Raw genomic sequence first — 21,792 nt, forward strand, 5'->3', positions numbered from 1 at the left:
AAATGAGGTTTTTATCTTTTTGTTATATATTTTGTTATATTTTATTTTTACCTTTATAGGGGCCTACAGGAAGGCTGGGGAGGGACTATTGATAAGGTCTTGTAGTGACAGGATGAGGAGTAATGGGTTTAAACTGACAGGATGAGGAGTAATGGGTTTAAACTGGCAGAGGGGAGATTCAAACTAGAAGTTAGGGAAGGTTATTTTCCAGTGAGAGTGGTGAGACACTGGCACAGGTTGCCCAGGGAGATTGTGGCTGCTCCTTCCCTGGAGATGTTCAAGGCCAGATTGGATGAGGCCTTGAGCAACCTGTTCTAGTGGGAGGTGTCCCTGCCTATGGCAGGGGGTTGGAACTGGATGATCCTTGAGGTCCCTTCCAACCTAAACCATCCTATGATTCTGTGTTTTCCACCTTTGCAGTGGGATGCCTCATTGTTAGCAGGCAGAAGGCAGAGCATGCTGTAGTAAGGCACAGTATTGGCAGCTTTGAATGATTAATGTCTGAGTACTCTCTATAGGGTTGGCCTCAGTGCATGTGGAAGGTGTTAGTTAAACTCAGTACTGTGCTCTCATGAAGTCATTGGGGTTGCCAAGCAGCCAACATTGCTTGACAGCTTTTCTTTGAGGATGTGTTTATATGGCCCTCAGTGATGAGAGAAGATCTAAATGGAAGCAAAGGGCAATTGGAAAGAACATGGTTGAATGTGGTGGCAAGGGATGCTCAAACATCTTCCAGACGTGGGAACGTCTTAGCTTTTTGGCTTAACTGCAAGATGGCTTAAGACCAAGGTGGTGTGCCACAGAAAAATCATTTTCATGTCAAAGTACTCTCATGAAAGTCTCTTCTCTCACTTACTCAGGCTTTCCAACCTCTACCTCTGGCAAACAGCAATCTTTTTTCTCTGGTGTGTTTTGCAAGGTAACATGGATAATCTGTTTGGGCTTTTGCAGGCACTCAGTCTGGCTTATGGTGTCATTTTTCTTCCTTGTTCCCTGCTGAGTTTGCCTCCATATTTGAAAGTCCCATCTCACAGGATCACAGAAACCTGCAGGTTGGAAAAAACCCTCAGGATCCCCAAGTCCAACCTATTACCCAACTCTACAAGATTCACTTTAAAACATATCCCTAAGCACCACATCCAAAGATGTCAATCTCTCTCTTGAGCTAAATCCCAAAGGAGCCACATCCTCTGCTACATGTACCTGCTCTTGTCTCATTATTCTTCATCCACTGCTGGTGCATCAACCCACAGATTTACAGAGGGTTAGAGTTAATTCTCCAGGTAACTGTGCAAGTGCACATCCTCAGCCTGCAGTAGTCATCTCATAGACCAAAGCAGCCAACCTGCTCCTGAAGGTGGGCTAGGTTATTCCGTGTCTGTGGTGGTGTGTGTTACCACAGGGCAGCTGAGCTTTGGTAGCAGCTTGGCACATCTGAGGCCAAAGCATGTGATGCCTACCAACGGTCTGTTGTCTTGCAGGGAATGAACTACTTGGAGGAGCGTCGCCTGGTGCACCGTGACCTTGCTGCCAGGAACGTCCTTGTTAAGACTCCTCAGCATGTGAAAATCACCGACTTTGGGCTGGCAAAGCTGCTCAGTGCTGACGAGAAGGAGTACCACGCCGAGGGAGGCAAGGTAAAGCGCTCCAGAGAGCGAGCTGCTGCACGTTCGGCAGCGCTGTGCTTCTGCACAAGCCTTTAACCTGGTGGGGTTAAAAGGGGCAGGGGAAGGGGAGTGTTCAAAGCTGTTCTGCTGCTGCTGGGAGAGAATCCCAGGCCAGTCACGGGCTGCAGATTGTCAGCAGCTCTGAGGCAGCCAGCACAACTGACTGGAGTTGGTTCCAGGTGCATCCCAGACCATCAGCATCACACTCAGTATAGTGAACTTCAGTGAGGACAGGGGAGTCTTTTGCTAGAGCCTCCTGCTTAGGTTCCTCTGCAGGCTTCTCCTCACCTTACTGCTCTCCCTTCTCCTGCTCTCCCCCCTTCTCCTGCTCTCCCCCCTTCTCCTGCTCTCCCCCCTTCTCCTGCTCTCCCCCCTTCTCCTGCTCTCCCCCCTTCTCCTGCTCTCCCCCCTTCTCCTGCTCTTGAGCACTGCCTTCCTGTATGGTGTGACTGCTGTAGCTTTGCTGAGATGAGTATAACTTTATATTCTTTATACTGACGTTGCTACCAGTTTGGTTATTTCATTAAATCCATTTTCACTTCAACCTGTGAGTCTCCTTTTCCCAGTTCCCCTTCTTTGCTGGGGAGGGATCATTGGGTGATAGAGCAACTGCTGTAATTCAGCCTTAGATGTGGGCTAACTGTAGACAGAAGCATTCAGCTGCCGTCTCAGCATGCTGCCTTTGAAACCTGTGGGAGTCCTCTGAAATCAGCTGAAGCAGCATCAGGCCAGTGGGAGAGGAGGTAGTAGAGCAGCAAAGGCTTTTGAAATTCCCACCCAGAATGTCTGGGGGGGGTGGGGGAAAAAGGCAACATGAGTGAAAAAACATTGAAAAGGCAAAACTAGAGGCAAGGCTGAATTCATCACTGAGCCAACAGCAATAACACTGTGCAGATTATGAAGACACAACAGAAAGGGAATGCTGTGTATTTGTAGCAGAAGAAAGTCCTGTCAGGCTTGGTTCAGCATGCCTTCGTGTGCTATGAAGTGCTGATGGATGGAAACCATCCTGCTGAGAAATTAAAGAGAAGCTCCTTGCAGATCTTGCAGAGACCCAAAATAGGAACCACATGAGCACAGATCAGTCTTTTTCGTACAGCTTGAGATTGGGTAAATGTGAAGTGAGGAGAAGTTTTTAAAAGCAGTAGGTAAAATAGCTTAAAACTATTGTAAAACTAATGCACGACGTCTTTCTGACACACCAGATATTTCACAAGTTCCCTGGTTCAGCATCTTAAATGGAAATAATAATAATGATGAAGGACTTTAGGAGGAAGTTCTTGATAGAGAGAGTGATTGGCACTGCAACGGGCTGCCCAGAGAGGTGGTGGAGTCACCGTTCCTGAAGGTGTTCAAGAAAAGCCTGGATGGGGCACTTAGTGCCATGGTCTAGATGACTGGCTAGGGCTGGGTGCTAGGTTGGACTGGAGGATCTTGGAGGTCTCTTCCAACCTGGTTGATTTCTATGATTCTATTCTATGACTTAAAAGTTGCCTGCTCTGGTGCTCAGATAATTGTCTGTCTGCCAGCTCAGATGTTGTCATGGTTTCTGGCTGATTTTTTTGCAACCAAACCGTTGGTTTCGACACCTCCTGGCGGTAAATGGCATTGATAAATTTGGACTTAGCCTCTTTAAGGCTTTATTTGTGATTTTTTTCCTAGGTTCCCATTAAGTGGATGGCCTTGGAGTCGATTCTGCACCGGATTTACACTCATCAGAGTGATGTCTGGAGTTACGGCAAGTCAAAATCCATTTATTATTGTTGGAAATGGGTTGGAAAATTGTGAGATTTGGACTCTACGCAGAGCTTTATTTCTTCCTATTATGAGAAAGTGGAGAGATGAAGCAAACAGTGGAACAAATCAGCATTTCAGTAAGAGTCACATTCCCATGAAATTGCAGGCTAGCAAGGCAGAAGATGTTCTGCAGGATATGCTTTCAGATGATGAGCCCTCTCCTCGCTGGGGCTGCATGTAGGGCACTCTGCTCCACTCACTGAAGCCCTGCTGGTGCTTTTCTTCAGTAGCTTCACATGAAGTGTGTGACTGGGCTGACAATAGAGCCACGTAACAAGAGGGAGGACTTGAAGCCATCAGCTGGGCAGTGTCAATCTGTGTGACTCTGCTGTGGCCTAAAATATTTGTGCTGCCCTGGTATTGAGAGGAAAATGCTAAAGGTGAAGGCAAATGCTAAAGCCTTGGGCATGTATTTTATGTTGGGTGTAGTTCCTAAGCCAGCTCGAAAGACAGCAGAGTGGAAAGGGAACTTTTCAAGTCAACTCGTTCCAAAATTTCAACTCCATGAGCTCTTGCATTCCCAGGAAAGTTTTAAGGCAGATGGTCAGAAGCTGTGTCCTTTTAGACAAAGTATAGCCTCTGGTCCTCTTAATCCACTTAGGTATCTTGGCATCCAAAATCTTGTTTTGTATCCTAAGCTACCAAACAATCACAACAGCTACATCACAAGAGGCAGAGAGACGTCAGCAAACAACACCGAGGCAGCTGGTTTGCACATCTGTCAAAAGCTGCTCTTGCTCAGCTCCAAAGAGATTATTTTCAAACAAATACCACTTCCATTTTTAAAGCCACTTGCTGAGTTGGGAGTCAGGAGGTGGTAACCTGCATTTCCCTTCTACAGGGCTGGGGAGCTTGTGGGATCTTCAGCACTGAGATACTAAATGAGATTAAAAGCCCAACCAACAACAAACCCCAGTACCTAAAAATGAATGAAAGAGGAAGTCATGGTGATTTTAATGTCTTTTATTAGTCTGACTCTTGTTGAAATCATGTCAGAAACTGCTTTTCCAGAGTGTTGTTCTGGCAATGCAGTGACTCCAAGAAAGTTCTCTCCACTCACAACCTGTCTGCACCGAGGTCAAGCGCCTCGGCTTGCAGCAGAGCCTCTCTGACAGTCTTCTTTTCCCACCCTGCAGGTGTGACAGTCTGGGAGCTGATGACATTTGGGTCCAAGCCATATGAGGGGATCCCTGCCAGTGAGATCTCCTCTGTCTTGGAGAAAGGCGAACGTTTGCCCCAGCCTCCCATCTGTACCATAGATGTGTACATGATCATGGTCAAATGTGAGTTCATCCTCTGGGGTTGTGCAAGCTCACTGAGCTGAGTGCCAGTTGCTCTCATTATGCTACACTGCTGTATGGTGTGGTGGTGGTGAGTGCACTGAGGGAGCTCACCTAAGCTGAGTGCCAGTTGCTCTCATTATGCTACACTGGTGTGTGGTGTGGTGGTGGTGAGTGCACTGAGGGAGCTCACCTAAGCTGAGTGCCAGTTGCTCTCATTATGCTACACTGGTGTATGGTGTGGTGGTGGTGAATGCACTGAGGGAGCTCACCTGAGCTGAGTGCCAGTTGCTCTCATTATGCTACACTGGTGTGTGGTGTGGTGGTGGTGAGTGCACTGAGGGAGCTCACCTGAGCTGAGTGCCAGTTGCTCTCATTATGCTACACTGGTGTGTGGTGGTGGTGAGTGCACTGAGGGAGCTCACCTAAGCTGAGTGCCAGTTGCTCTCATTATGCTACACTGGTGTGTGGTGTGGTGGTGGTGAGTGCACTGAGGGAGCTCACCTAAGCTGAGTGCCAGTTGCTCTCATTATGCTACACTGGTGTGTGGTGTGGTGGTGGTGAGTGCACTGAGGGAGCTCACCTAAGCTGAGTGCCAGTTGCTCTCATTATGCTACACTGGTGTATGGTGTGGTGGTGGTGAGTGCACTGAGGGAGCTCACCTGAGCTGAGTGCCAGTTGCTCTCATGCTACACTGGTGTATGGTGTGTTGGTGGTGAGTGCACTGAAGGAGGGTGACCTCAGAGTGCCTGCCCACACCTTGACCCTTAGCTAGGAGCACAGGATATGGTTTCATTTGTCACTAGTTCAGCCACCTTCTGTTTTCTCATCATTCTCACTGCTGATGGTACTGTTGACTATTCTGAGGCAGTATGGGTAGGCAGTATAAGCTAGCATAGCACCACCCACTTCACCTGACACTCTGGTTTACCAGCCTGTCATAGAGTGGTAGGGGATGGAAGGAACCATTGAAGATTGAGTCCAACCCCCCTGACAGAGCAAGGTCACCTAGGGTAGGTCACACAGAAATGCATCCAGATAGATCTTGAAAGTCTCTAGAGAAGGAGACCCCACAATCTCTCTGGGCAGCCTGCTCCAGGGCTCCAGCACCCTTAGAGGAAAGATGTTTTTCCTCATACTGGAGTGGAACTTCCTGTGTTTCAGTTTGTATCCATGGCCCCTTGTCCTACCACAGGACACCATTGAGAAGAGCCTGGCACCTTCTTGGCATCCACCCTTCAGATATTTATAAACAATAATGAGGTCTCCTCTTGGTCTTCTCTGCTCCAGGCTAAACAGCCCCATGTCTCTCAGCCTGTCCTCATCAGACAGATGTTCCAGTCCCCTAATCATCCTTATAGCTTCTGGTGGGCACTCTCTGTGTATCTCTGTCCCTCTCTATCTGGGGAGCCCAGAACTGGATGCAGGATCCTCCACACCTTCTCCATGCTACCTCTTAGTTCATGCCTCCCACTGTGACACATGGGTTGTGCACTCGTTTTACTGAAGGAGAGTTGGAAGCACAGGCACCATGGTAAGGACAGATGCATTTGGAGAGCTGGAGTTACTTATCTGATTTATTCCTCATTTTTGGATGCCCCCTTCTTGGCACACAGCTGTTGCAGGCAAGTGGCACAAGAGCTGAAGGTCTCTGTGGCTCTACTCAGCCATCTGTAAGGCACATCAGCTTCTGAATCCCAAGCCCCTTTTCCATCTCTATCAGCTGTCTGACTATTACCTGGCTCGCTGCATGTCTCCAGGCTGTGTCTGGTAGAGGTGATCCTGTGCTGGCAGGGAGATTGGACTAGATGTCATCTTTCAGGGTCTCTTCCAGACCTTGACGTTCTGTGATTCTGTGACTTCCATGTCCCTGCTTGCCACTGTGAGGACGCAGATAAGCAGCCCACTAGGTGGCATTTAAGTCTTTCTCACTGCAGCAAAAGGTTCCTGCAATAGGAGCCATACTGCCATGCAGTACTGCAGCTGTAGTGCAGTACTTCTGGGGAATCCTGCATCACTCCCATATTGCTTTGCTGGGACAGGTACCACATAGGGTGAGCCTGATCCTGTATGCTCAGCACAGTCAGCAGGAACCAGATTCAGATGTGTGCAGCTAGCCCAGGAGGTGTCCAGACTCGAAAGTAATAGCCTAGAAACTCCTTGGTGATGCTGAACCCTACTGAAACCTCAGCAGTTATTGCACAGCTATTTGGGGTATTTAGGTATCTGTTTTTAACTGAAGAAGCAGTATTTCACAGATTCATAGAATGTTTGGGATTGGAAGGGACTTCAAAAATCATCCAGTTCCAGTCCCCCTGCCATGGACACGGACAACTCCCACTGAACCAGCTTGCTCAAGGCCTCAGCCAGTCTGGCCTTGAACACCTCCAGGGAGAGAGCACACAACCTTCCTGGGCAACCTGTGCCAGTGTCTCACCACCCTCACTGCAAAGAACCCTTTCCTAACATCTAGTTTACATCTCCCCTCTGCCAGTTCAAACCCATTACTCCTCGTCCTGTCATTACAAGGCCTTGTAAATAGTCCCTCCCCAGCCTTCCTGTAGGTCCCCTTCAGATACTGGAAGGCCACTACAAGGTCTTCTCAAAGCCTTCTCTTCTCCAGGCTGAAAAGCCCCAACTTCATAGCGGGTTGTCATAGGAGAACCCTCTGATCATCCTTTATGAGTAACTCCTTTCTTTGTCCCACACATGGCACAGCTCTTTTTGCTGGTTTATCTTTACTGTTTATTTTCACAGAATCACAGAACTTCAGAGGTTGGAGGGGACCTACAGAGATCATCCAGTCCCATCCCCTTGCCAAGGCAGGATCCCCTAGGGTAGTTCACTCAGGAACGCATCCAGGCAGGTTTTGAAAGTCTACAGAGATGGAGACTTTACAACCTCTCAGGGCAGCCTGCTCCAGTGCTCTGCCACCCTCTCTGTAGAAAAGTTTCTCCTCATGTTGAGGTGAAACTTTCTACGTTCCAATCTGTAGCTGTTTGTCCTTGTCTTATTGCTGCTGACCAGTGAAAAGAGATTGGCCCCAGCCACTTGACACCCACTCCTCAGATATTTGTACACATTGATGAGATCTCCTCTCAGTGTTCTCTTCTCCAGACTAAATAGCTCCAGGGTTCTCAGTCTCTCTTTACAGAGGAGATGCTCAAGTCTCCCAGTCATCCTTGTGGCTCTCTGCTGGATTCTCTCCAGCAGGTCCCTATCTCTTGAACTGGGGAACCCAAATCTGGAGACAGTATTCCAGGTGTGGTCTCACTAGGGCAGAGTAGAGGGGGAGAAGAAGCTTGCTGGACTTTCTGACTGTGCTTGTTTCGTTTTGAGCAGCACAAGTGTCTTTGTTTCCCCTGCAGGCTGGATGATCGACGCGGACAGCCGGCCCAAGTTCCGGGAGCTGATAGCAGAGTTCTCCAAAATGGCCCGAGACCCGCCCCGCTACCTCGTCATACAGGTACCAAACCCAGGCACCGGGAGCTATCCCAGTATCATCAGGGTTGGAAGAGACCTCACAGATCATCCAGTCCAGCCCTTTACCACACAGCTCAAGGCCAGACCATGGCACCAAGTGCCACGTCCAGTCCTGCCTTGAACAGCTCCAGGGACGGCGACTCCACCACCTCCCCGGGCAGCCCATTCCAGTGTCCAATGACTCTCTCAGTGAAGAACTTTCTCCTCACCTCCAGCCTAAATCTCCCCTGGTGTAGCTTGAGGCTGTGTCCTCTCGTTCTGGTGCTGGCCACCTGAGAGAAGAGAGCAACCTCCTCCTGGCCACAACCACCCCTCATGAGGGTTTGAGAGGAGCCATGAACCCTCTGTCTGAGAGAAGGGGATCATGAGGGCTTGAGGGGAGCCATGAGCCCTCTGTCTGAGAGAAGGGGATCATGAGGGCTTGAGGGGAGCCATGAGCCCTCTGTCTGAGAGAAGGGGATCATGAGGGCTTGAGGGGAGCCATGAACCCTCTGAGAGAAGGGGATCATGAGGGCTTGAGGGGAGCCATGAGCCCTCTGTCACAGAGAAGGGGATCATGAGGGCTCAAAGGGAACTGTGAGCCCTCTGTCACACCAACTTGTCTTGCAGGGAGATGATCGGATGCACCTGCCCAGCCCCACGGACTCCAAGTTTTACCGCACCCTGATGGAGGAGGAGGACATGGAGGACATAGTGGATGCGGATGAGTATCTGGTGCCGCACCAAGGCTTTTTCAACAGCCCTTCAACGTCCCGCACTCCTCTCTTGAGTTCACTGGTAGGAATGTTTGTTCTCCTCTGTGGAAGCATAGTGAGTAATTTTCAGAGTGAGCTGCTTCTCATAATGCCTGTGTTTTCTTTCTCTCCCTTTAAAAGAGTGCAACTAGCAACAACTCTGCTACCACCTGTATTGACAGGAATGGGGTAAGTGAGGTGACCTGTAATAAATGAGTAACTTCTCTTATGTCCTTACCAGTCCCTTTAATACTGAATTCTCTCTACTTCCATCCTAGCAGGGGCACCCTGTGAGGGAAGACAGCTTTGTCCAGAGGTATAGCTCAGACCCAACTGGTGCTTTCTTGGAGGACAGCATAGATGACGGCTTCCTGCCAGCCCCAGGTGAGTACCTCTCCCATGTTTCCATCCTCTCTCATGGGAACAGGCTTCATGAGTCAGGACTCTTCAGCTTGGACAGAAGGCTCCAGGTAGACCTTGAAGTGCCCTTCCAGTACCTGAATGGGGCCTACAAGAAAGCTGGGAATGGGACAAGGGGGAATGACTTTTGCTGGAAGAAGGTAGATTTAGAATGGCTATTAGGAAGAAATTCTTTGCAGTCAGGGTGGTGATTCATTGAAATAGGTTGCCCAGGGAAATTGTGGATGCTCCCTCCCTGAAGGTATTTAAAGCCAGGTTGGATGAGGCCCTGAGCAACCTGGTCTGGTGGAAGGTGTCCCTGCCTATGGCAGGGGGGTTGGAACTAGATGATCTTTAAGGTCACTTCCAACCCAAACCATTCCATGACTTTATGATCCCATGGCCACTCATTCCCAAGCCATTTGGTTGTGTAGATAATTGTTGATTGTCTTCCTTCCTTTTCTGTGGAACAGGAGCCATCCAAATGCTTGCTGCCTTTTTATTGCCCAGTAAACAAGAGTGGAAATGCCTGCAGATATCATTTTCCTAGACTTTATCTGACTGTTTCTGGCTGTTTCTCATTTCAGTTCCTTCACCAGCTATGTGTGTACCATCTGGCTGGGGAGTTAGCGTGTGTGGTTCTATGTTTAAAGCTTTCTACTTGAGAAAATACCCCTTTAAAACCAGAGTTTGACCCCTTAAACCGTTCCAGCAATATAAACAGCTTCCAGGCAGCTTCACTGCTTTTCAGGTATTGATACACAGAGAGCTGCTCACAGCTTCATGTGGATTTTAACGGCGTAGGCAGTCAGACAGCGAGCCAGCGAGCACTGAGGAACCTGGTGCTGGGTTATGCAGTCATGGTGCTTCGTGCCCTCAAAGAAGGAATCTCAACCAACCCTTCCGAGACCTGACCACAGCTGATAAAAGCATGAGAGACCCCTGCAAGGGATGGCAGTGAAGTGAAACATGGAGCCTCTGGCCATGGATGCCAGTCCTGTATTTGCTAAGCATTTTCTTCATCACTAAACGTTCTTCTAGGGAAACAGCTCCTGGCAGCTAGGCTCCCAGATTGCAGCTTCAGAACAGTATCTGGGACAGAGCCACCCACACGTCACTAAAATCAGCAGCAGCTATCTCGCTGTCTTGTGGTCCCAGCTGTCTTTCCACTGCTTTGCAAACCCAGTTTCTGAAGGAGAACTTCAGGGCAGCACATTTGGTGTCATGTCACAGCAGCTCCCTGCCCTTGTCTCTCTTCCACTCTGGGAAGTTCAGTGGGATGCTGTACCCAAATAGCAAGTGGCAGCAAGGTTAAAACTACACCTCAAGTGATGCAAATGGCTGCATTAGTTGCATCTTCATTTTCTTGCTGTCTTCAGCATCATCACTTCTCATTTTCTTTTCACTCCAGAGTATGTCAACCAGTTGGCACCTAAGAAAACTTCTGCCTCGGCAGTCCAGAATCCAATCTACAATAACTTCTCTCTGACAGCAAACTCAAAGGTCCCCACAGACTCCAGCTACCAAAATTCACACAGCACAGCTGTCGACAACCCTGAGTATCTCAACACCAACCAGTCTCCCCTGACCAAGACAGTCTTCGAGAGCTCCCCTTACTGGATCCAGGCGGGCAACCACCAAATCAATCTGGACAATCCTGACTACCAGCAGGACTTCTTGCCCAAGGAAACCAAACCCAACGGTCTCTTGAAAGTTCCTGCAGCAGAAAACCCTGAGTACTTAAGGGTAGCAGCACCAAAAAGTGACTACATCGAAGCCTCGGCATGACCATAGAGAATTTGTTCTTGCAGGGAGTCAAGCTAGACTCCGTGAGCTCCCTGGCTTCTGCAAGAATGGACTCCTGCTCAGAGCAAACGGCAACTGCTATGCATCACTAAGCACATCTTTCACTTTTCAGCATGGGGGCTGAAACTCTGAGTCCTATCTGATGGTAGCTTGGGTCTTTTCCTGCCCATTTCCACCTAGTAGTTGAGGCCCGTTACCTGCTTTGGGATGCATGTTGAAATGGAGCAGGATCTTCTTGGACAGAAAAAAAACCCATGGATGCATTCCTTTTATTTTCAAATGGTAGCATGGTAAGAAGCCACTCTGGGATGAACCTGAGAGCTGTACACATTGTACAGTCAAACTCCTTTCTACACTTTGTATTTTTATAAATGCTTGGAGTCTTACACAAGATCAGATGTTTGTACCGCTGGTCTGCTACGTGGTGCTCGGATCACCAGCAGGGAAAAACAAAAAGCTACTAAATAGTTTCCCAAAACTCTTGGAACAGTTATTCCAAAACACCATTTTTGTATGAATTGGCTCCATACACTGCCTCTGGCACAAAGAATAAAAATGCATCTGGGGGATGTGTGGGAGATTCTGCCCAGGGACGTATGGAGTGGATTTACTCCTTGCACAAGGAGCAGAATGGCACAACGCATCCCCTGCTGACCACTACTGCTAGAAACTGACAGGAGGAACTCACCTCAGAGTCATCTGCACATGGTTATAAAGTGCTCACTAGTCTGTTTGCTGATGGTCAAACGCAAGGCACTGTCTTTTCTGATCACTTCTGCAGCTGTCAGGTTGTAAAAATGCTTCTCTTCTGCGGCAAAACTGGTAAAAGATGTTGCCCTAACTGAAAAATGAAGTCTCAAATCACGCTGAATAGACTTTAATTAACTGTCAAGGAAATGCAAATGGTGGCAAACTGGAGCATTCACAAGACAGACTGGAAGAAGTCTATTAGAGTGGGGCAAGAAACAGAGGTAGCTCTAGCCAAGCAGTTTCATTTGAAACACAGGGAGCTCTACCCAAGTAGGTTTATTTGAAACACAGGAAGCTCTATCCAAGTAGTTTTATTTCTTGTCTTAAAGGAGCTCAGAGCAGAAATCATCTTCCTTTAAGCATTTGGCAGAGAAAGGGATATGTAGGTGTTACGCTTTACCCATCTCAAGGTAGCACACTGGGGCAGAGACTGGGATGGTTGCCTGGCCCTTAGGGACTACATATCCTGGCAGGACAATAGGGGCAGGGAGAATGAATTAAGGAAAGGAAGAGCAATCTGGGGTGATGGAAAAAATTGTCTCACTTTTCTGAAACACAGGGCTGCCTGCTGCTTCTTTAAAATACCTAGCATCATCTTCTGCTGGCAGTGTGGGATAGGCAGGTGAGGCAAGGCTTGATATTAGGAGGAAGTTCTTCCCAGAGAGAGTGGTTAGCATTGGAATGGGCTGCCCAGGGAGGTGGTGGAGTCACCATGCCTGGAGATGTTGAAGAAAGGACTGGATGGGGCACTTAGTGCCATGATCTGGTTGATTGTCTAGGGCTTGGTGCTAGGTTGGACTGGATGAGCTTGGAGGTCTCTTCCAACCTGGTTAATTCTGTTCTATGGAGGCCAAGATTTTAGCTTGGTAGTCATGAAATTAATCACAGCAGCCAGAGCAGCCACTCTTTCCTGGGGCCTGTGATACAGAACTTCAGAATTTTCCATCATTAACATTCCTTGAACGTGTAGGAGGAGTAAGGTAAGTGTGGATTTAGTCAGTAATTTAGATGCATCCCACCAGCAGCTCAGCAGGGCTATTTTAATCAAACCAGGCAGGCAGGAAGCAAACATACATTTGGTGATTTTTGGTAGCTGGCTAAACACTGGACTCGATGATCTTGGAGGTCTTTTCCAACCTTAATGAGTCTATGAATGTGCTTGAGGGCAGCATAAGCAGTTGAGTTGCAGAGTCTGTGCAGTCTGTATTAAGTAATAAGAAGGAGCCAAATTTATGCTGCCCCTGTGTTTAGACTATTAGTCTAAGCATTGCATTTGGAGTCCAGGAGCAGCAGGTCCTCTGAACATTGTTCCTGCAGAATTACTGTGGAAAGAAAGATAGTGATGGTCATGTGGGATGGCTCCTTTAAAAAGCAACATGGTGTAAAACACATTCACAACTTATCTGTGTGTAGTAATTCATCACTTTTGGCTAAAGCAATGTTTTGGATCAAAATCCAGACTGTTCTGCTTGGCAGGCACGTGTCACTGTGGCCAAGTTGCAGGCACAAGTGGTGTGGAAGGTGCAGTGTTCAACTGGAATTACTACTGGCTTGTGTTTAAAGCACTAACCAAAATGCTTTCCCCATGCCCAATTAGTGGCAGATTTCTCCTTGCATTCCTGAGAGCAGATTTGTTGCCTTGCTCTCACAAGCATGCAACATGTGTGCACAGGCAGGGCTGCCTTTCTCCACCCACAGCCCCAAGAGAAATGTACATAAAGCAAAGCAAAGATCTTAACAGAAATCACAGATCATTTTCAATTTGCTAAATCTGTTCATGTCTCCAAGCAGAGCAGGAGAAAAACCACACAGGGCACCTTCCCCTGCAGATCTTTCCAACAGTATTGCACAAAAGGAATGGATTGATGTTTTGCTTGATTCTGTTAGCTGGAACCAGAAAGAACACCAAGAAGTAGCAAGATCTATCACCAGCATCATGTAGCATGGGAGATTTTTAATGGAATTGATATGCTTGCCCTTTTAGAATCATGGAACCATTTTAGTTGGAAAAGACCTTTAGGATCATTGAGTCCAACCATCATCTTACTGTACCAGGTCTGGTGCTAAACCATGCCCCTCAGCACCACATCTCTGCCTCTTTTCAACCACCTCCTTGGGGAGCCTGTTCCAGAGTTTGAGAACCTTTTCAGTCAAGAAATTTCATCTAGCAACCAATCTAACCCTCCCCTGGTGCAACATGAGGTCGTTTCCTCTCATCCTATCAGCTTGTAACTAGGGAGAAGAAACTGTTGAAGATGGTTTAGAGGTTCACAGGATGTTAGGGGTTGGAAAGGACCCAAAGAGATCATTGAGTCCAACCCCTCTGCCAAAGCAAGACCATACAATCTAGCTCAGGTCACACAGGAATGCATCCAGACAGGCCTTGAAAGTCACCAGAGAAGGAGACTCCACAGCCTCTCTGAGGAGCCTGTTCCAGTGCTCTGTCACCCTTACAGTAAAGAAGATCCCCCTTGTGTTGAGGTGGAAGCTCTTGTGCTGCAGCTTCCATCCATTGCTCCTTGTGCTATCCCAGGGAGCATGTGAGCAAAGGCTGTCCCTTCCTTCCTGACCCCCAGCCCTCAGATATTTGTAGACAGTTATTAAATCCCCTTTCAGTCTTCTGCAGACTAAGCGGCCCCAGGTCCCTCAGCCTCTCCTCATCAGGCAGTGCTCCAGTCCCCTAATCATCCTTGTAGCCCTCCACTGAACCCTCTCCAGCAGAACCCTGTCCCTCCTAATCTGGGGAGCCCAAAACTGAACACAGTATGGTTCAAAAATGATTCAAAAACCAGCAGAAAAACTCAAACTGGGCAGTCTGCTGTAGTCTGTGGGCAGTGCAGAGGGAGCAGAGGGAACCATGCAGCAGCTGCTTAGGGGGGCGATGCTCATTGGACAACAGACAATAGCAATGGAGCAAATTATTTCCACTGAGATGAACAACAACAATAAAAATCAATCAGTCTAGCAGCTGAAATGGTTTGGCTTTCCCACTGCAGCTTGCTGACCATTTAGCAAGGAGCCTCTCACAGATCATAGCTGCTCATAAAGGTGAAGGCAGTTCAGCAGCAGAAGGCAGCATCCAGAAATAACCTGCAAACTCTGCCATTGCCTCTCAGGAGGTGGTTTTTTTTAATGCAACTAACTAGGGAGATGCAGCAGGCAGCAACCACGTTGGAAAGCTACCACAGTCTTAGTAATTGAGACATTTTAACATTTCCCTCTTTACTGAGTTTCTCCTGGCAGGCAAAATAAAACCACTCACGGGTTGGTGCTTAGCATCTTTTAATCACAGAGCAGCAGTTAATGTGGACCTGCTTTTGCAATAATAATGGTTTCAGACATTCAATAACTGCTAAGTATGTGAAAACCAAGAGCCTTCATCTTACTTTGGTGTCTTCCCATCCTCTGTGCACACTGGCTGTACACTTGATTCAGGCCCTGAGTTGTTTTCTTCTGCTGCAAAGGGAGTTGGCTTGGAACATTTCCTTCACGTTGCAGTTCGTCTTGTAGGGGAAATTAATCCAAGAGGCAGAGGGTTTGCTTTTATTTCTAGCTGGCAGACAACAATGCAGTGACTTTTCTAGAGAGAGAGCAGTTGGAACTAGATGGTGATTTCTGAAATGCTTTAGGGTGATGCTCTGTCCCACCAGCAGCAGCAGCAAATGGCCTTGTGAAGCCTCATCGTTAGGAAACACAGTCCTGTGGTTTATTTGAAGGGAAGGGGCTTGTGTAGGAAAGTAATGCCAAGGAAGGGGTGCAGCCAGCAATCCATATCCAACACAGCTGCCAAATTTTCCCAGGGACATCAGTGAGGCCACCAACTGTTGCTGTGGATACAGGTGTCTATGTGGCTGCTGTGCCTGCTGCTGGTTTAAAGCAGAGGTTTTCTGCAGAGATTTCTTGTGCAAAACCCAAGGTACTATGGAGTGAATCACTTCTGTTCTCTGGGTAGCACAGTTAGGGCTACAACAATGTCACAGAAACCCAAACAGCTTAAAGAGATCCCATACTGTGTCCAGTTCTGGGCCCCTCAATTCAAGAGAGATGTTGAGATACTGGAATGTGTTCAGAGAAGGGCAACGAAGCTGTTGAGGGGCCTGGAGCACAGCCCTGTGAGGAGAGGCTGAGGGAGCTGGGGGTGTGCAGCCTGCAGAAGAGGAGGCTCAGGGCAGACCTCATTGCTGTCTACAACTACCTGAAGGGAGGCTGTAGCCAGGTGGGGTTGGTCTCTTCTGCCAGGCAAGCAGCAACAGAACAAGGGGACACAGTCTCAAGTTGTGCCAGGGGAGGTCTAGGCTGGATGTTAGGAGGAAGTTGTTGGCAGAGAGAGTGATTGGCATTGGAATGGGCTGCCCAGGGAGGTGGTGGAGGCACTGTGCCTGGAGGTGTTCAAGCAAAGCCTGGCTGGGGCACTTAGTGCCATGGTCTGGTCGATTGGACAGAGCTGGGTGCTAGGTTGGACTGGATGAGCTTGGAGGTCTCTTTCAAGCTGGTTAATTCTGTTCTATGATTCTACTCTATCACAAGGAGCTTGGGCTGTCCTTGTTCTGTCTAAGAGTGCTCCAGGGTGCCAAGGAGAAACTTTGCATTTCCAGACAAGTGCTGATTTTTCAGCTTCAGAGTTCAACATCTTCTGTTAGTACAACCTCTCCAATTGAGCAGTTATGGTACTCTGGCATTTGGGGGTTTTGGTGTTTTTTTCCTCCCCTTGTTTCTCTGTGAGAGAAACTGAATCAGGACAAAGCATGAAACTGCACCTCTGTCTGTCCTCCTTCCGTGTACTGACAAAATGTCCAAGTGGGATTAACACTTAGCAAGAATGCTTTGTAATGGTTTACCACTGCTGGGTCAAATTTTTATATTGGGATCCCATTTTCTACCTTTCTTTTTGTTACTCTCTTTCAAGAAGCCTTTTTAAAGTAATTAAAAGGAAAAAAAAGAAAAAAGAAGTTTCTAGAAAAGAAAACTACGACACCTTCAAGTAGCTTGTCACATGGGCTGCATTAGGACCAAAGATGTAATGTCTTTATTTCTTGCTTGAAAGGAATAAGGGATTTGATCACCACTTCCACAGCCTCTCAGTACCAGGAAAAGCTACAGATCTCCACTCTTCTTTGGGGCTGGGTCAGACCTCCACCAAGCCAAGAGCGCTTGACAGGAGGGGGAGGCCTGTCCACAGAAAACCAAACCAAATACCAGCACCAGGTATGACTTCAGGGCCAGACCCACAACTTCCACTCTTGTTTTGATTCATTCTCTACTCAATGCAAGAGCTAAACAGGAGCACAGTCAGGAGAAAAAAAAAAGAAACCAAATAGATGATGACTTGGCTCAGTATCAGGAATAAATACAATGATGTGAAGATGAGCTGTGATGAGATAACTGCTTTTCATGTGAGGAAGTGTGTAGGCAGGCAGTGAGACTTTAAACTGATAAGACTTTTGGTTATGTATTACTTGACTTGTGTGGAGGAGTTGACATGACAGCACTTTCATGATAGGCTTTGCTTTCTGCCTCCAGTCAACATCATGGCCACCATGGACCAAGAATTTCAGAGGTACTGCTTGCAACCCCTCCCTCCTATACAGGGAGAGAAGAGCATGGCAAAAGTAGCCTGTACCACAGTTAGTGGTCATGCAAACCCTCAGTAGCATCCAAAAAAAACTGTTCCTGAGGGAAAATTGATTGCTGTAGACCTAACTGGCAAAACACAACACTTTGTTGCACCACTGAAGTCAGCAGGCAGAATGCCTTCAGCCAAGATTTGGGGCTGGTAGTCCACTGTCTTTGTTCTTATCCTCTTCTGTGGTGCAGGCAGGGCTGTCTTGATGTGCATCAGTGTAGGCTTTCTGGTCTCTCCTTGAAGTACTGGATTTTTCTACAGTGAAAGCCAAAACTCAAACCCACCACTGAGGACCAGTTGAAGGTGTCCTTTCTATGTAGCTGATGCGGCACATCACAGAATCACTTTGGGTGGAAGAGACCTCTAAGATCATCAAGTCCAACCATGGTTTTAGTCATGCTGGATTTAATCCACACCTTTCTCTTCACCTCTCACAAGCTAGCTGGACAGTGTGCATTTACAGCCACCATCAACATTATCTTTCATGAAAGGGAGTAAGTAGAGTAGCTGTCTGCAGTGGTGGGAGGCTCAGCTGCTCACGTACCTCGGTCGCTTTCTTAATCCTACGTCCTTAATATCATTCCCCTTGAAATGAATGGGATGGTTCCACTTGATCACACTGAGAGCATAAAAACAAGGCTAATGCTGAGCAATTCCTGGAAGTCCCTCGCAATAATCCGAGATCCTATGGATCCATTGCCTGCTTTTGTACCCACGCAGCCCACAAGCTTACGATGTCTTGGTTTGAGTAACCTGGCAAGCGACACCTCCACAGATCCAGACGGTACCCTCGCAGCTTTGGGAAGTTACTCAACTCTGAAAGCACTATTTGTACAAAACTCTTTTTTTGACTTTTATATGGTTGAAATGGTTTATACTGTTGATCAAAACTTGTTTGTATATTGAGCGATAAAAATGAGGTGTATATTATTCTTTTTAATTGTTTTGGAGAACTTCTGTTGTAATATACTGTTGTATTTTGGGGGGGGAAGGAGGGAGTGGGGAGGGGGGGAAAGAAAAACAGTGGCTAGCTTCTAGGGTTTGTAAGCTGGAGAAGAGCTGACCTTTAGGGTTCTTTATTTGATGGACTTAGATTTATTTTTGTTCTAGTAAAAGTTGTCAACTTGGGGATTTATCCAGGGCATAGTGAAGCTAATAGCAGGACCTTTTCCTCTCTCTAAGACTCTTTGGCTCTCTGCATGCACACTGCTGGATTTTCATAGGTGAGCAATCAGCTAATACAGCCCGTTGGAAGTGCAATACGAAAGCCCAGGTGCTGCTTACCAGGGCACTAAGAAAAGCTGCTCTTTGGAATTGTGTGGCAGGTTATCACTTCACTTGTACGATAGAATAGCAGCAGGGCCAAAGCAGTCCCTCAAGAGCTCCTCTGTGTGACATGTGAAGCCACACCGCCGGCCGTTGCCCAACCGCGTAGCTATGAGGTGTGCAGCAGCAGCAGCCAGGACTCCCTCTTAAGGAAAGGCAAAATCAAGTCTCACCCAGAGTCGTGCTGGTGACTTCAGCTGTGCTAGAGGTGGCAACAAGTGAAGTTCTTTAAGCAAAGCCCATCAAGTGGAACTTGTCGCAGGCAAAGGAAGTACAAGGTCCTGGACGTGCCAAATTAAAACACACTGGGTTGACAAGACAGTAGAGAGGAGCTGGAACTGTTACCATACATTCAGCCTGGATAAGTCCCCAGTATCACAATTAGTAAATGAATTAATCTGTGTCTTTTGTTTCAAAGTACATGGACTTGCTTCATACAGCCATAGAATCGTTTCGCTCGGAAAAGACCTTTAAGCTCAGACCCTTAAACTCAGACCCTAACTCCACCAAGGCTGGTGCTAAGCCATGTTCTTGGGGAGTTAGATAATGCACAGGGATTAACTTTGTACACAGAAAAAGAAGCCACTACAGCACCTTTCTCATTTTCTTCTTTCCAACTGGTCCCTTCCAATACGTAGGCTGCGCATTTTACCAGCTCGACCTATTTTATGCAGAATTGACATAGTCTTAATCTTCATATTACTGGTTCTCAGAAATGGTTAATGCCTATTAATGCATGGTATTTTTATTTTAATAAAAGTAATTAAATCTTGGCTCTTTTGGCATGTGATTTCCCTTCCCCTTCCCCTCCCCCCCCTCCCCATTTGGCTTTGGGAGGGTTTTGTGTAAGTTAGCATTGAGATTATGAATAGCAATTAGTATTTAAATCATTGAATCCTAAAATGGTTTGGGTTGATGTGATGGTTTGGGAGTTACCTGCCCACACACACAGAGTGAATTCACCCAGACTAGGTTCAGCTGGCTGGAAGTTAAGGAATGAAGCTTCATATTCACAGCTTAGCACAATATATGAGCAGATACTTACAATATTTACAGCTAGAGACAGAAATATGCAAGTTAAAAGTAAAACAGAAACACAAAAACCCTCCCAGAAACCACAGTCCACACGAGGGGCTCCCAACCACCCTTCCACCCCTCTCTACCTTATCCCAGAGTCTGCCTTACGTGCCAGGTGAGTTGCAAGGGTTGGCAAGGGTGGGGTTAGAAGCAGAATGATTAGTTGGGTTACACAGATCCAAGCAGAGCAGCAAAAGCCCAGGGAGAAAACATAGACACCAACTCTAACAGCTAGAGACTCACTGTCTCACCTGTGTTTGTGTTCTTGTTTTTATATATCTCAGTGGACCTATGAGTGAAGTAAACATCACCATTGTTTTCTTTTCACAGCCTGTAAACTTTCTCATTAAAACTTTCCAGTTAGCCTCAGATCAGCACAGTTGGAAAGGATCTTTGAAGGTCATCCAGTCCGACCCCCCTGCCGTGAGGAGCAACATCTGCAACTAGATCAGGTTACTCAGACCCCTGTACAACCTGCCCTTGAACATTTCCAGGCATGGGGCATCTATCACCTCTCCAGCCAACCTGGGCCAGTGTTTCACTACCACCATTGTGAACAATTTCTTCCTTCTCTCCAGTTTAAATCTCTCTCTTTTAGTTTCAGACCATCCTCCCCTGTCACAACAGGCCCAGGTCAAATAGCTGTTCTCACTTTTCTTAAAGGTGGGTCCCTTTGTGTACTGAAAGGCTGCAGCATGGTCCCCTACAACCTTTTTCAGGCTGAACAACCCCAACTCTCTTAACCTATCTTCACAGGAGAGGTGCTCCAGCCCTCAGGTCATTTTTGTGGCCCTTGAGCTCTGTGGTAAAGGGTTGGACTTGATGATCTGTGAGGTCTCTTCCAACCCTGATGATACTGGGATACTCCAACAGGTTTATGTCCATCCTGTGCTGAGGACTCTGGAGTTGGATGCAGTACTCCACGTGTGGCCTCACCAGAGTGGAATGGAGAGTAGAATCACCTCTGCCAACCTGCTGGCCACACTTCTCTTGATGCATCACATAATGCAGTTTGCCTTCTGGGCTGCAAGTGTACATTGCTTCTCACCCACGAGCACCCCCAAGCTCTTCTCTGCAGGGCTGCTCTCAGTTACTTCATCTGTGGTCATGTCAGACACTCAGTCTGCATGAAACCCGTCTCCATCAATGTCCTACTCTGCCCAGCACATGCTCTGCAGTGCAAGGAAGTGACAAGGATCCACCAGAGTTGTGGCACCTGCCCAAGAGCTGGGATCAGAGCTGCCAAGGACACAGCAGCTGGGAGGTCTGATGTATGTGCTCAGATGGAGTTGGCCAGCAAGGACGTTGCAGTGCAGGCAGCAACTCAGCAGGTGCCGTGGCCCTTCTGCCAAGGTAAAGGTCAGTAACCAAATGGAGTTGCCATGCAAACATGCAGGTGTCCAGGGAGTGCCCCACCCTGGCTCTTATCATGGAGCGTGGCACAGCCAACACCTGTCTGTGGTGGGTTCTTGTGGGAGCCCACAGCATGAGGTGGCCTCGAAGCCCACCTCAAAGTCCACTTAGAATCCTAGAATAACAGAGTTGTTTCAGTTGGAAAAGATCTTTTAAGATCAAGTCTTAGAATCATAGAATGGACTGGATTGGAAGGGACCTCTGAAGGCTGTCTAGTCCAACCCTGTCCCTGCAGTCATCAGGGACATCCTCAACTAGATCAGGTTGCCCAGAGCCCTGTCAAGCCTCATCTTCAATATCTTCAGGGATGGGGCCCTAACCACCTCCCTGGGCAATCAGTTCCAGTGCTCTACTACCTTCATGGTAAAGAGCTTGTTCCTCACATCCAATCTAAATCTACTCAAGTTTGAAGCCATTGTCCCTTGTCCAGTCACTGC

General features: G+C 47.7%; 1 protein-coding gene across 3 annotated transcripts in view; it reads left to right on the forward strand.

The window, feature by feature from the left end:
* Positions 1-20,668, forward strand: part of EGFR (epidermal growth factor receptor) — a 221,087-nt gene extending 200,419 nt beyond the window's left edge. The window contains exons 22-29 of one of the 3 annotated variants that reach the window (XM_064169565.1): positions 1,482-1,637; positions 3,330-3,405; positions 4,601-4,747; positions 8,113-8,210; positions 8,837-9,004; positions 9,103-9,150; positions 9,240-9,345; positions 20,273-20,668. In XM_064169565.1, the coding sequence (XP_064025635.1) occupies positions 1,482-1,637; positions 3,330-3,405; positions 4,601-4,747; positions 8,113-8,210; positions 8,837-9,004; positions 9,103-9,150; positions 9,240-9,345; positions 20,273-20,292 (819 nt within the window). In that variant the 3' untranslated portion in view covers positions 20,293-20,668. Of the gene's footprint in view, positions 1-1,481; positions 1,638-3,329; positions 3,406-4,600; positions 4,748-8,112; positions 8,211-8,836; positions 9,005-9,102; positions 9,151-9,239; positions 9,346-10,111; positions 10,197-10,771; positions 15,889-20,272 lie in introns of those variants that run through there. The other 2 variants (XM_064169562.1, XM_064169564.1) reach the window with 2 other exon arrangements.
* The last annotated feature ends 1,124 nt before the right edge of the window (positions 20,669-21,792 follow it).

The sequence above is a fragment of the Pogoniulus pusillus genome, chromosome 32, assembly GCF_015220805.1.
Source record: "Pogoniulus pusillus isolate bPogPus1 chromosome 32, bPogPus1.pri, whole genome shotgun sequence".
In the NCBI taxonomy this organism is placed as follows: Eukaryota; Metazoa; Chordata; class Aves; order Piciformes; family Lybiidae; genus Pogoniulus; species Pogoniulus pusillus.